The sequence below is a fragment of the Aethalodelphis obliquidens genome, unplaced genomic scaffold, assembly GCF_003676395.1.
Source record: "Aethalodelphis obliquidens isolate GAN/ISIS:26980383/991018 unplaced genomic scaffold, ASM367639v1 scaffold23, whole genome shotgun sequence".
Classification (NCBI taxonomy): Eukaryota; Metazoa; Chordata; class Mammalia; order Artiodactyla; family Delphinidae; genus Aethalodelphis; species Aethalodelphis obliquidens.
This window is the reverse complement of record NW_020837967.1, coordinates 6482892-6497555: the sequence shown is the minus strand read 5'-3', so window position 1 is coordinate 6497555 and position 14664 is coordinate 6482892. Positions and strand designations below refer to the sequence as shown.

At 42.6% G+C, this 14664-nt stretch overlaps 1 protein-coding gene across 11 annotated transcripts in view; it reads right to left on the bottom strand.

Annotated features, from left to right (window-relative positions):
- CELF2 (CUGBP Elav-like family member 2) overlaps positions 1 to 14664 on the bottom strand; it is a 304739-nt gene that overhangs the window by 83234 nt on the left and 206841 nt on the right. For all 11 annotated transcript variants that reach the window (XM_027121595.1, XM_027121594.1, XM_027121598.1 and 8 more), the window contains one exon: positions 308 to 356. In XM_027121595.1, coding sequence (XP_026977396.1) covers positions 308 to 356 — 49 coding nt within the window. The remainder of the gene's footprint in view (positions 1 to 307; positions 357 to 14664) is intronic.

Here is a 14664-nt window from a genome sequence, read left to right as displayed (position 1 = left end):
GGTCACCCCTCCCCACCAGGCGCCCAAGCTGCTGTCAGAGGAGGTAAACAACAGCCACAGGGTGGCCACACAGAGCAAGCCCCAAACAGGGACACAGAAAGCCGTTCCTTGTATCATCTTCACAGGTCTTTACCCCAGAGATACAGGAGGCAGGAGGGCGAGGTACCCACCGCGATGGAGGTTTCCTGGAGCACATCTCTCTGCCTTCCCCAGAGAAACAGCAACGGGGCCAGCTCTTCCCGCCCCCCACCTCACGTCTTCACTTAAAGGAACAGACATTAAAGGAAGACAGTCAGTCACCACCTACCGTTTGATTTTTCACTATCTGCAGGTTTCATCTGAATGGGATGATGCATCTAAAAATAGAAAAGTGAGAAAGTAAGGCAGATTGAACAAACAGTCTCAGAAATCCCACGCTATTCAACACGACTACTGACATTGTTATAAGGGCACGTAAATAATAACGAGACCTCTCACAGTTAAAACGAGCTACCTTAAAATGCAAGCATGTGTTTGATGTTCAGCAACAGGATACTTTTAAGTCCCGGGCGCTGTGACATGGTATCTTAACACGTGGGCTTTGCAGTCAGACTCAAGTTCAAAACCTGGTCCTGCCATTCAATATGGTTTCTGCCTGGATCTTACAGGTAATTCTGGTTCTGCCATTCATTACAACTACGTGACCTCCGGCAAGCGTCTTAACTCCTCTGAGCTGCAGTCTCCTCATCTGCGAGCTGGAGGTGACCCCTGCATAGTAGGGCCGTGAGAATTACCTGAGAAAATGCATGTGACGTGCTTAATGAACGGGGCATAGAAAAAAAATAGTTACTGTTATTTTGTATTATTACAAATTTAAACACAGATGATCTGTTTTTCTTCTGGCCGTTCTATGTCTGCTGCATGGCTGTGTTTTGAGTTCTGAGTAATCTGAAGGTTGACCAGTTGATTGATTTGAGGTGCCATTATCCCATTTTTATTAAACACGAAGTGTGAAACAGGAAATGCAGAGGCACCGAAAGAATGGAAGGAAGGAGAAAGGGGGGGGAGGAGGAAAAGCGGGAGTGAGGGGCTTCCGATCACATTCAGTACATACGTAGGAGGAGGAAGCGCCTGAGACAAAGGGGAACCAAGATCCTGCATCGTGGCAGAACAAGATGCTCTACGGTTCTTTAAACGATGCCAATCACATCATTGTGCGTGATCTGAAGATCTGCAGAGCACAGAAAGCTGCCACCATTTCCAATTAAAATAAATTCCTCAAATGACTTTCATGGGTTCTCTTTCTTCATATTTCATCCTACCCCAAGGAACGTCGCAGCCACAGGGTAGATGGAATCAGTGGCTGTGCAAATGCTTTTATTATAATGGGCCCTATTCTCTCTGAACCTTTAATTTCCCCAGTGGACTTCCCTTACTTGCCAGCCACAGCTCTGGGCTTTATCTAATTGAAATGAAAGGGGATTGGTACTGGGCTCTGGCACTGAAATGATGGGAAATGATTATCAGGCGGTCGAGATCACGTGCACCTAATGGCTGCCAGGGTCTTCAAAACACAAGAGGAAGAGGTAAGAGGGAGCGGTATCAGGGGACAAGAGGCTAAATAATTCAGAGCTGCTTCGTTTATTCTCAACGGCAAGATGCTCTTATGCACAGAACACAGGCCTGGAGTTGTGGGGTCTACTTGTATTCTCACTCCACTCATTAACATGCTCAATTTGTAGAGAAGAGACTAGCATGAGAATGGAATGCTTAGGAGTCAGTAAGTCGACCTGCCTTTTAAGAAAAGGTGCTGTGGGAGCCCAGGGGAGCAGATACCTCATTCTGCCTGGTGAGGGAGGTGGGGGGATTTTGGCAAAGGGCCTATCTGCTTCGAGTCCTAAAGGCTGGTTGGACTTGCCAGCAGAGGAAGGGGGTGGCCCTTGAAACGAATGGACAACCCCACACAAGGACACCGTGGTGAGAAAGCCCTCAGTCCTCCTGGAGGGAGTCCACAGTGTGAGGGCGGAAGGCACGAGAAGGGGCTGCCAGGGCGGCCAGCATCCAGGCCTTAGAGGATCCCACGTGCTAAGGAGCTGAAATTTCCTCTAAAAGTCAACGATCAGGCATAGAATATTTAAGGAGCAAGGCAACGAGATCCCATCTGCGTCCTTGAAAAGTTATTTTTGGCTGCAGTGTGGAGGATGGATGGTAGAAGAGAGACACAGGAGGCAGGGAGAACAGTTAAGAGGCTACTGCAACAGCCCACGTACAGCAGGGAAGGTCTAAACCTCAGAGGTTACTGGCTGGTTGTAGGGATGAGGGGGCAGCGGGACCCCAGGCCTGGACAACAGAATGTGTAGTGGGATCACTGCCTATTCGTTTCACTTTTGTGTCCTATATATAACGTTGTGTCCTGTATATAACTGCCTAAATCGGGAAAACATGAGAGAGCAGTTCGGGGAGGGGGTGTAGAGACTGATGGGCACAGGTCAGGACACGCTGCATTTGGGGTGAAGTTGGAAATGTGGGTTTTGAGCTGTTGCGACAGCTCTGGGAGGTGGCGGAAGCCCCAGGCGTGGCTGAAACTGTCCAGAGAGGGAAATGCAGAGTGAAGAGAGACAAGAGCCAGGGGCAGAACTGTGGAGAACAGCCAGGAAGGGGAGTCTAAGGGGGACAGAGCAAAGGGCCATCCAGAGAGGCAGGAGCAGAAGAGCTGGCCCCACTGGAGCCATGCAGGGAGTTTCAAGAACAAGGCGATGGTCAGAGCAAGTGCTCTTAGACGCTACGATGAAAACGCCCCAGTATCCTTCCGGGTTTTGCAATACAAAAAAATTTTTTTTTTTAAGGGAATTTATCAACACAGTTTCTGTTGGGTGGCAGGGGCCAAAATGCCAGCTTGTAGGCAGCGGGAGAGTAACAGGAAAGGGAACAGCTGATATGAGAAATGCAGACAACTATTTCAAGAAGATTAGCTCTAAGTGGGGAAGACAGGAGGCTCGGTGGAGGATGGGGGAGGAGGATGGGGCCGGGGTCTCTCCTTTCCAGATAGGAAAGACTTGTAACAGGTCAATGAGCTGAAAAGACTCCAATGAGATTCACAGGTTCAAGGGATAGGAGACAAGAGATAAGTGTACCAACGTTATGTATAGGACACAAAAATGAAGTGAAGGACTCTTGCCCTTGGGAAGATGCCGACCCAACATGGTCGTTGATAGGCACATATGTAAAGGGGAAAAGATGGTGACCAGCATCAGAAAAGCAGCACAGAGAGAGTGCCGTGAGCATTCAGATCCATCTGTGACGCGCACAGAGGTCTGGAGGAGGAAATCTGGGAGCAGTAAGGACAGAATCATTCGACTCTAAAGCTGCAAAGGGCCCTGGGAATCATTTCATCCAATGCTCTCAATGTACAGATCTGAAGGGAATAAGTGACTTCACTAAGGACACACAGATGGTTAATGACAGAGTTGGGATCAGAAATCTAAGCTCCCTACTCTTAATCCAGTGCCGATTCCCCCAAACCACACTGCTTCCCCCCAAAATGCCCAACACGGGATTTGGACTTATGAGCCTATGATGAAGAACTGCAGGCTTCACTCACTGCAGGCACCAGACAAACACTCAGTTGAAGGCGCCAGCAACATCCCCTTGGGTGAAAGTAATCTTCCTCTGCCCTCGCATCATGCTTTATCTCTGGAGCTTTAAGACGGGTATTAAACAGAGGCTTGACTCTGGGTTTTCCTGCTGCTGCTGAGAGAATTAGCTTTGATTCTGACCTAAGACTATCCAGGCTCAGGAATGTAGCAGTGGTAGCTACAGCCACTGCAGACGTGAACTTGGTTTCGGTCTTTCTGGGGCTCTGAAGGGGAAAAAAGTCAACCTCACAGAGATCTGGATTGTCAGACCAAGGTGAATTCTGAATGGTGGTCACCCTACTCCAGCGATGTTCTGAAGACAATTTAGATAACATATGTAAAGCGCCGTGACCTTCTTGGAGAGAGGTATTCAATCAGGACTGTATTAAGAATGGCTCATTACCACGAACAGTTCATCTGAGTTACAAATTCCTGATCAGACACAGGACGTAAATGTCAAGGAAGACAAAAAAAAACATGGTTTGGAGGAGTCGTTCTCATAACGTGTGTCACTTCTTCAAAGTCTCATGATTCCAAGAACTTTGGGAGATTTGTTGAGCGGAGTAGGGAAGTTATTGTAAAGGAAGGGGTATTCTAGTTTAAATGTTCAAATTATAATACAGGGATTCTTTCCCTGTAACAGGAAATGATGTCAAAGATTTGACCCAGTAGGATGCTAAGACCACTCACGCATTCGCTTATTTCTGCTTTGACCAGATGATCTGTTACGTGGTGGGAATGATGGGTGAAAAAGAGTTCTGGTCATGGTGGAGTATGTAACGCAAGGATGAGACAGACAGACCAGCCGTTTCTCACATGCAGTGTGGGAACTCAGAAGAGACACACCCCACACAGTCAAAGGAACGGCAAGAAGGCATCTCAGCTGAAACCATGGTCAAGTTAGATCTTGAAGGGCGCTAATCAGGACTTGAGTGAAGGGCATTTCAGGGAAGGAACAACAAATTTGAAGGAACAGAGTAAGAGAAACTAAGTCACGTTGTTCCTGAAGAATGACGATGGGACATTCTAACCAACAGAGGAAGCAATCGATGTCGCCAAAGATCACTCACCAAACACAACGTAAATGAAGCATGACAAGACCAACAGTGAGGGATACATTCCTGGATCGGAGAAGTTCACGTACAGGGAAAACAATGCACATCTCAGCCCTGAATCAGAACTGCCCTGGATTGGCAGCCAGAGGCTCATGGCCTTCCTCAAGGACTGAAGGTGACCCCCATGGTGTCAAGCATTGAAGCCTGACAACAGTGCTTCTGTCATGACGGGGAACTGGCGCCTCCAATCCCAGAGCTGGAGGGGCCAGAGGTCAGAGGTCTGCACCGTGCTCTGCACTGGAATGGGGGGGGGGGGCGATGGCAGCAACAGGAGGAAGGGCCCGAGAACTTGGCCATCACCCTTCCAATCTCCTAACGTCCCACCAGATGCAAGGGACCCTCAGAGTTGAGGGTTGGGGCTGGATCCCTCCTCCTTCTATCTATGGCGAGTGAGCACATTCTCTTCAAGAATTCTCCCAAGGAGTCTCCTAAGAGGCATGTTGTTTTTTAAATTAATTTTTATTGGAGTTAATTTTTTAATTAATTTAATTAGTTAAATTTATTTAATTTAATTTAATTAATTAAATTTATTTATTAATTTTTAATTAATTTAATTAATTAAATTTATTTAATTAAAATTTAATTAAATTAATTAAAAAATTAAATTAATTTAAAAATTAATTATTTAATTAATTAAATTAAATTTAATAAATTAATTTAATTAAATTAATTTTTATTTAGCTGATTTACAATGTTGTGTTAGTTTCAGGTGTACAGCAAAGTGAATCAGTTATACATATACGTATATCCACTCTTTTTCAGATTATTTTCCCATATAGGTCATTACAGAGTACTGAGTAGAGTTCCCTATACAGTAGGTCCTTATTAGTGATCTAGTTTATATATAGTGAGTGTATATATGTCAATCCCAATCTCCCAATTTATCCCTCCCCCCGCTTTCCCCCTTGGTAACCATAAGTTTGTTTTCTACATCTATAACTGTTTTGTAGGTAAGTTAATTTGTACTTTTTTTTTTTTAGATTCCACATATAAGTGATATCACATGATATTTGTCTTTCTCTGACTTACTTCACTCAGTATGACAATCTCTAGGCCCATCCATGTCACTGCAAATGGCAGTATTTCATTCTTTTTTATGGCTGAGTAATATTCCGTTGTTTATATGTTAAGAGGCATGTTAATTATACTGAGGCTGCATTATTAATGCAGTTAATTATACTGATACTGTTTAACTCCAGCCATCACCAATGGATGAGTTAACCACCTTTAACGTGAGACTCCATCATCACACTGGATCAGCTGCGTCTGAAAAAACCTTCACTGGTCTGTATTGTCATGATTTGTCTACTTGGTCAGAGGAGTCTAGGCATTTTGTAACTTCTGGCCTGTGACACTGACAGGGTAGCTTCCCTGAGGGCTGGAGAAACAGCAGCAGTGAGTCTAAGACTTGAGTTCAACTCAGCTGCCCTTGGAGCAAACTTTGACCACAACAGGGCTCTGGTTGTCTTACACCAGGCTCCCCTATGGCAGAGGGCCTGTCCCAGGGAGGCAAATTCAAGTGTTTTGGAAACAGATCCTGGTTCCTGGCAGTACATTTGACTTAACAGAGTTCATCAAGTTTACGTTTCAATGAAGAAAGCCTTCCAAACCCATTTCCTTGAAGATTTTTTTGTACGTGAATTTCTTTTGCATTTTATTACAGAACAATGACATCTTGCCTCATGTTCAACAGTAGGGTACTGGGTAACTTGTTGGTTTCTATTTAGCCCTATTTATTTAAAGGCAAGTGAAATCTATAAAATATATAAACAACAAGGATTTACTGTATAGCACAGGGAACTATATTCAATATTTTACAATAAATTATAATGGAAAAGAATAAAAAAGGAATATAAGTACATACATATATATGTATAACCAAATCACTTTGCTATACACCTGAAACTAACGTAATATTGTAAATCAACTACACTTCAGTTAAACAAACAAAAAGCAAAGGGAATCTAATGAAAGGGGGGATTGCAAGAGCTCCCTCCCTCCCTCTGGGGCGGGTACTGGAGTCAAGTAGCTTCCGGAGAAATCGCTGGTTTACTTCCCCTTACATCTGTATTCAGTTTCGATCACATGCTTAGGGCACGTGACTACAGTCCACTGAGCTGCCGTTTCTCGGGGGTCTGATTAGGGTCTCACCACATGCAGGCCACTCCTCTCTGGCTTGGGCTGGTTTTCATCCCACACCTCCTCTCTCGTGGGAAGCTGTGAGTGTCGGAGGGCGCCAGCCTCCAGCACCAAGCCTCACCCTTCATCCTGCCTCCTAATGATGAGTGAGTGGCCTCTGGTCCTCTTTCTGCTTCTCCGCCACATACACATGGGGTCCCAGAATTGAGTTCCCTTATTGTTGATAGGACCTGCTGCTTCTCACTCCTGAACGTGTTTACCTTGGATGCGTGACCCGGGGGCCCAGCTGTGGCTCAAGGAAATGAAGGTGAGGACACGGCTGTGGGGCACAGGCATCCCCCAAAGCCTGTGGGGGTGACAGCATGTGGAGGGAGCTGCAGAGGCCCCGTTACGAGTCCCATCACATCCCAGAGACAGAGACGCTGCTGGGCCACAAGCAACAGCATCCACGAATCAAGTTCTCTGGAGTCGCCCAGTCTACCAAGTCAGCGAGATTTCTCCAGATCTCTCTGCCTTAATCATGTGATGGCTACGGGGGCGATTCTGAGTGGAAATAGCCAGTGTTAAGTTAAGCCAGGTGGAGGCAGGAAGATAGAAGACCCGGGTGAAGGTGAGTTGGCCGGTTCCTCACACACAGGAGAACGCATGTTGAAACTTGTTTAACTCCAGCCATCACTGATGGATGAGTCAACCACCTTTAACAGGAGACTCAATAAAACAAGCCCTTTTTAACCTGAAATGGGTTTTACAGCGTCACTGTTACGCACATCATTACTAAACCCATCCTGACACCCAGCACGAGCAGCCGTGATGGCACATGCTCTAAGCTTACTGCCCATAAAATATTTCAAGGGGGAAACAGAGGGGGCGGGAAGAAGTGGATGCACGGAAGAGCCACCCGCCAACCAAATGAGAAAACGAACGGACTCCAGCCAGGAGAGACGAACTGGGATTTTCCTTTTGCTCCCTGACAATGCAGATGTGACCCACGCAGAAGATACTTGGTATCTTGATGGAGAGTGGACTGTGAGATACCAAAGGCACCCATGCTTCCTGAATTTTTCTCAAAAAAGTTTTGTAAACGGGCAAAAATAAGTTTCAAAAGAACTGTCACCAACTGGATGCATGCCATCCCCCAAAAGGAAATTGTGTGTCTTGTCAAGGGGTCCTCTATGACCATAAGGTACTCCCAGAGCTACAGAGGCTCCCCTACCTCTCTAGGTAGGAAATTCTGCCATTTCCGTCACTGTCTTTTATGCTCTGCGTAAAGGAGACTGGGAAGAAACAAAGGGAGTTTTAGGAATGTTGACTTATCATATTGAATAAGGACTTTTGAATTTCTCTGTTGAAAATGGTGACATCGCTAAACTTGCAAAAGCATCTTTAATAGAGTGACGCCTCTGAACGAATAGAGATGACAAAAGTCATGTGTTGGATGGGTCTAAACCAGCTTTTATCATCAGGACGAAGCTGGTTTTGGTGCTCACTGCCACACTTGTTAAGTGAAGTGGACAATTTAGGCAATTTTGGTAAAAACTGAGGAAATCTTCCCTGTGCTCTCAATTTTTCTGTGCTAATAACTAAGCACTGCTGTAGGCTCTTTATGTATGCTAACTCATTTAATTCTCACAACAGCCCTGAGATAGATGTGAATGAGGAACTTAAGGGGTGGGGGAAGGTGGGGGGAGAGGGAAAGAAGGAGGGAGACAGAGAGAGATTAAAGAACTTGGCTAAGGCATACGGGAAGTCAGCAGTGGAGCCGGGATTCGTGGGACTGTCTCGGGCTGGAGCATAAACCCCCAGCCACTCCTCCACACCGACCCTACCCCTAGCATATCCTAGCTGTGCTGTGAAATGGTGGTTTCTAAGAACCGAGAGCATTACCAAAATTCCTTTTCCATACTAGGCCATCTCAATCTTTAGGGTACTTTCCAATTAGAAACTTATATATGAATGTGTGTAGCATACATGTGTACGTGTATATATATGTTTTTATGTATTTCACTTGCACATATGAAATACATATTTTAAAAGCTTATTTAAATGAAAAAAAACAATAAAAAAACCCCAGTTCACCTATTTTTCCCACCCCTCAACCCCTGCCTCTGGAAACCACCTATCTATTCTCTGTATCTATGAGCTTTTTTTTTTTTTAATCTTTAGATTTCACATGTAAGGGAGATCATACAGTATTTGTCTGACTTATTTCACTTAGCATAATATCTTCAGGGTCCATCATGTTGCCCAAAGGCAAGATTTCATTTTTTTAATGGCTGAATAATATTTCATTATATGGTATATGTGTGTGTGTGTATATATATATATGTGTGTGTGTGTGTATATATATATATATGTGTGTGTGTGTGTGTATATATATACACACACACATATATATACATACATATTTATATATGAAACAACTTCTTTATCCATTCATTCACCCAACCCTTAGGTTGCTTCCATATCTTGGCTACTGTAACTAATGCTGCAGTGAACATGGGGGTGCAGGTATCTTTTTCGAGTTAATGTTTTTGTTTCTTTCAGATAAATACCTAGAAGTAGAATTGATGTATCATATGGTAGTTCTATTTTTAATTTTTTGAGGAACCTCCACATTATTTTTCACAGTGGCTGCATCAATTCACATTCCCACCAACGGTGGACAAAGGTTCCCTTTTTTCCACATCCTCACCAACACTTGTTATTTCTTGTTTTTTTGGCAAGAGCCATTCTAACAGGTGAGGTGATAGCTCACTGTGGTTTTGATTTGCAGTTCCCTGAAGAATACTGATGCTGGGTATCTTTTCATGTGCCTGTTGACCATCTGTATGTCTTCTTAGGAAAAATGTCTATTCAGATCTTCTGCCCATTTTTTAATCAGACTTTTTTTTTTTGCTACTGAGTTTATGAGTTCTCTGTATATTCTGGATATTAATCCCTGGGATATATGATTTGCAAATATTTTGTCCCATTCAGCAGGTTGCCTTTTTGTTTTGTTGATAGTTTCTTTTGCTGTGCAGGAGCTGATTTTCAGCGTGACGTAGGCTCACTCATTTATTTCTGCTTTTCTTGCCTTTGCTTTTGGCGTCAGTATCCAAAAAGTCATCATCAAGAGCTATGTCAAGGAGCTTGCTACCTATGTTTTCTTCTAGGAGTTTTATAGTTTCAGGCCTTATGTTAAAATCTTTCATCCATTTTGTTAATCTCTGTGTATGGTGTAAGATGGTGGTCTAGTTTCAGTTTTGGCATGTGGCTGTCCAGTTTTCCCAATACCATTTATTGAAGAGATTGTCCTTTCCCCATTGTACATTCTTGGCTCCTCTGCTGTAAATTAACTGACCATATATGTGTGGGTTTATTTCTGGAGTCTCTATTCTGTTCCATTGATCTATGTGTCTGTCTTTATGCCAATCCCATACTCTTTTGATTACCTCAGCTTTGTAATATACTTTGAAATAAGGGGCATGTTGCCTCCAGCTTTATTCTTTCTCCAGATTGCTTTGCCTATTTGGGGTCTTTTGTGGCTCCATACAGATTTTAAGACTGTTTGTTTCTGTGAAAATTATCATTGGAATTTTGATAGGGATTGTACTGAATCTGTTGATTGCCTTGGGTAGTATGGACATTTTAACAATATTAATTCTTCCAATCCATGAGCACAGAATACCTTTCCAATTATTTGTGTCTTCTTCCATTTCTTTCATTGATGTCCTGTAGTTTTCTATATACAGGTCTTTCACCTCCTTGGTTAAATTTATTACTAGGTATTTTATTATTTTTGATGCAACTGTAAATGGACTGTTTTCTTAATTTCTCTTTCTGATATTTCATTACTAGTGAAGAGAAACACCACAGATTATTGTGTATTCATTTTAAATCTTGCAACTTTACTGATTTTGCTCATTAGACCTAACAGTGTTTTGATGGAGTCCAGGGTTTTCTCTATATAATATCATATCATCTGCAAATAGTAAGAGTTTTTATGAAAAAAATGAAGATAACTTAAGGGACTTACAGGATAACAAAAGGACTAACATTCACATTCTAGGTGATCCCAGAAGGAGAACAGAGAGACAAAGGGGCAGAATTATTATTTAAAGAAATAATGGCTAAAAGCTTCCCTAACCTGGGGATGGAAATAGACATCCAGATCCAGGAAGCCCGGAGAGTTGCAAATAAGCTTAACTCAAAGACAGCCACACAAAGGCACACTGTAATTAAAATGTCAAAAGTTAAAGACAAGGAGAGGCTATTAAAAGCAGCAAGAGAAAAACAACTTGCTATGTACAAGGGAGCCCCCATAAGACTATCAGCAGATTGTTCAGCAGAAACATTGCAGGCCATAAGTGAGTGGCACAATATATTCAAAGTGATGACAGGAAAAACAAAAACAAAAAAACTTCCAACCAAGACTACTCAACCCAGCGAAGTTATCATTCAGAATTGAAACAGAGATAAGGAATTTTCCAGACAAGCAGAAACCAACTGAATTCAACAATACATTAAAAAAGTCATACACCATGATCAAATGGGATTTATTCCAGGGATGCAAGGATGGTTCGACATCTGCAAATCAGTCAATGTGATACACCGTATGAACAAAATGAAGGGTAAAAATCGTATGATCACCTCAGTAGATGCAGAAAAAGTATCTGACAAAATTCAACATCCATTTATGATTAAAAAACTCTCAATAAAGTGGGTACAGAGGGAATGCACCTCAATATAACAAAGGACATACATGACAAGCCCACAGGTAACATCATACTGAACAGCGAAAAACGGAAAGCCTTTCCTCTAAGGTCAGGAACAAGACAAGGATGCTCACTCTTGCCACTTCCATTCAACACAGTACTGGAAGTCCTGGCAAGAAAAACGAGGCAGGAAAAAGAAATAAATGACATTCAGATTGGAAAAGAGGAAGTAAAATATTTTAAATTAGCCTCAGAACAAAGAAGATTGTCTAGATTTTCTCTACGAAAAAGGAAGGAAAGAAAACTTACAAGCCTGCCACGATTCAAAGAAAAAAACAGCCGTATAGCTGTATTAGGAAAGTATAGCTCCAATCTATGTGCCATTTGACCACAAGGGAACTATATGCGCTAATCCAGAGAGATTAAATGCTAGTTTTTCTACAATCCCTTCAGGCCACTTAAAATAGACGTGCAAAATGGAATTAGACTCTGAGGTTCGTTTCATGGGCCAAGTTATCCAAAATGTTCTATACCTATGTTGATGAGAAACAAATTGATAACAAGCAAAATTAGCTGTCAGTTATTCTACGAGAGGAGAATAAGAGTTTTGAATCACTGACATTAACTGATCCTACATTTTGTGGTTTCTTCACAAAAAAAGTGTTAGTGCAAAAAAGTACACTGGAATCTATACAATCAATCAAAGTGTAGACCACTTATTGGATAAGTCGGCATTTACAACAATAGGCATCGGTATTTGGCTTTATGCTAACTGACTGGATTGTACAATGCCTGTTTATCTGAATACTGCTTTGGAAATTCTGGATGACACTGAGTAGACAGTCGCCTTCTGAAGATGCAGATTCCTTGGTGGAAGCAGTGTATGGGATTCCTCTATGCCTTGAGTCACGGTACTATTCCAAATTGCTCCTCTGTGCATCTCTATTAACTAAGTTAACAGAGTACGTGCACAGAAAACTTTCAACCAATATTTGCTGACGTATATTTTTATAAAAGTGACCAAAGAAGAAAAGGGGATTTGAATGTGACAATAACAAAGAAACGTAAGTGATCCTTTATCTTCCCATGGCAAATCACAACCAGGGGGAAAAAGCCTAGAGTGGAAATAAATGACTATTTCTTCCTAATAGCCATTGATACATGGGACGTGCTCAAAGCACTGCCTGCATAGTATGTGCCCAGTAAAGTTATCATTATCATTATTATTTTACAAAGCAAAAGGATTTCCCTGAGGGAAAAAGGAAAAGGTCCCATTCAAAAGCTGAGAGAACATACTAGAAGGAACAGCCTTTCTTGGTCACATGGGAAGTACACAGATAATACTGCTGCCGGCTTTCTCCATATATACTAACAACCCAGTGAGGGAAAACAACCTACAGAACCCAGAATTATATGTCTGCTTTTGGCTTCTCAGGCTCGAAGGCAGCCTTTTTTTTTTTTTGCTGTAATGACACTAGCTATTTACATTTCTGTTACAATCGGGTGGTACACTAGAGGGGAGAAGTCAAGCAGTGAAACCATTTAGTCCTGGCAAAAAAAAAATAAAATAAATAAAATAAAATACTGCAGGAAAATTAGATTACTCTGGGTGGAATTCTATGAGGGGAGTTGGAGTCTGTTATGGTGATTAAGTCATCATTTCTGACAGATTACTCTAATCGCCTGTCAAATAGCATTCCCCAACCCCATCTGTAACTTGGCGTCCTCGCTACTCAGCCTATGTTACCTTCTGTATATAGAACACATACAAACGAGAGGAGGTAGGGCCCGGCGTTTACCACACTCATTAGCTATAATTCGGTTCTGTGTTTTCATACTAAATAATAACACGAGCTTCCATTTTGCTTTATTTATTCTTAAAATGAGAAGAAAAATGAATAGGCTCAAAATAGGAGGCATGGAACGTGCATGAAAAATCGCTGTCATAACAAAAAGCAAGCGGAAGGCTTTTCGAAGCATTGCTGTTTAAGAAGAATGTTAATGCTTTATTAGTTTAATTTTTCTTGGAACTATTCTATTACTCAGAGAGGTAAATCTACGACACTTTTTAAACCTCTTGTCAGAGTTGGTGCCTCATTAGCTGTGATTTCAGTAGAAGGTATTATTACTGTGTTTAGCAGTATTATTGTAAACAGAAAGCAATTTCTTTGATAAGATTTTGGTTCTTCCCTCTGTCACTGCATCTTTGGGATAGAATAAACAAATGATCCAATTAGTTGAGCTCCCAAATAGATATGGTGAAAAGCAAAGCAAAACTAGTTAAAACTGAACGACAGTATTTAGCTTTTCTGGAATCCTCTGTTTAGATCTACCTGTTTTAACGACAGAAGACGGGAGGACCTAGAACTACTTTGAAAATGGAGATAAGTGGAAAGACTTAATGTAAGAAGAGGTGTGTAGGATTACAGCGCTGCTCAGGCAATGCTATGACAATCACGAGCGCAGCAAAGACCACACAAGGATTTTGGGTGACGCTTAGAGTATAACCACTCCCGATTAATAAGCCAAAATTTACAACATACAGATATCCTTTCTAACCACGATTTCATTCTGATTGTGGAACTGTCTTCCAAAATCAACGATGGATGCTCCAAGTTATTCTTCCAGATGTTACCCAGATGTTACATTAGACACGCTCTCTAATTGAGTCAGGAAAATACACGCTGAAATAACAGTGCCTGACCTGGCCATGGAGGAGTGATTTAATGATCTGGTATTTCCCTTACATTTCCCATACAATGGTTCTTCAGGCCACAAACTTAGTATAACCTCGCATTTTAAGACAAATGAGTCTGGTTTAAACATAAACGGTCCTTTTGACAATAGCCTCGACCCATCATGACCACCTTTGGGCTCAGCTCGCACATGGCCTTGGCCTAAACCAGAGCCCAGCCCGCTGGGCTCGTGGTGCCTCCCCCTCCCCAACCCCTGGCTGTTTCCAGATGGTCACCATTACCCAGTTCTCAACACCCTGTGAACTGGGGGAAGCAAGGCCTGCAGACTGGAGAGCGGACGGCATCGCCCCTCCCTCGCTGACCTGCACTCTGGGTGCAGATGCCCGTTTTGTTTAACCGGCCCTTC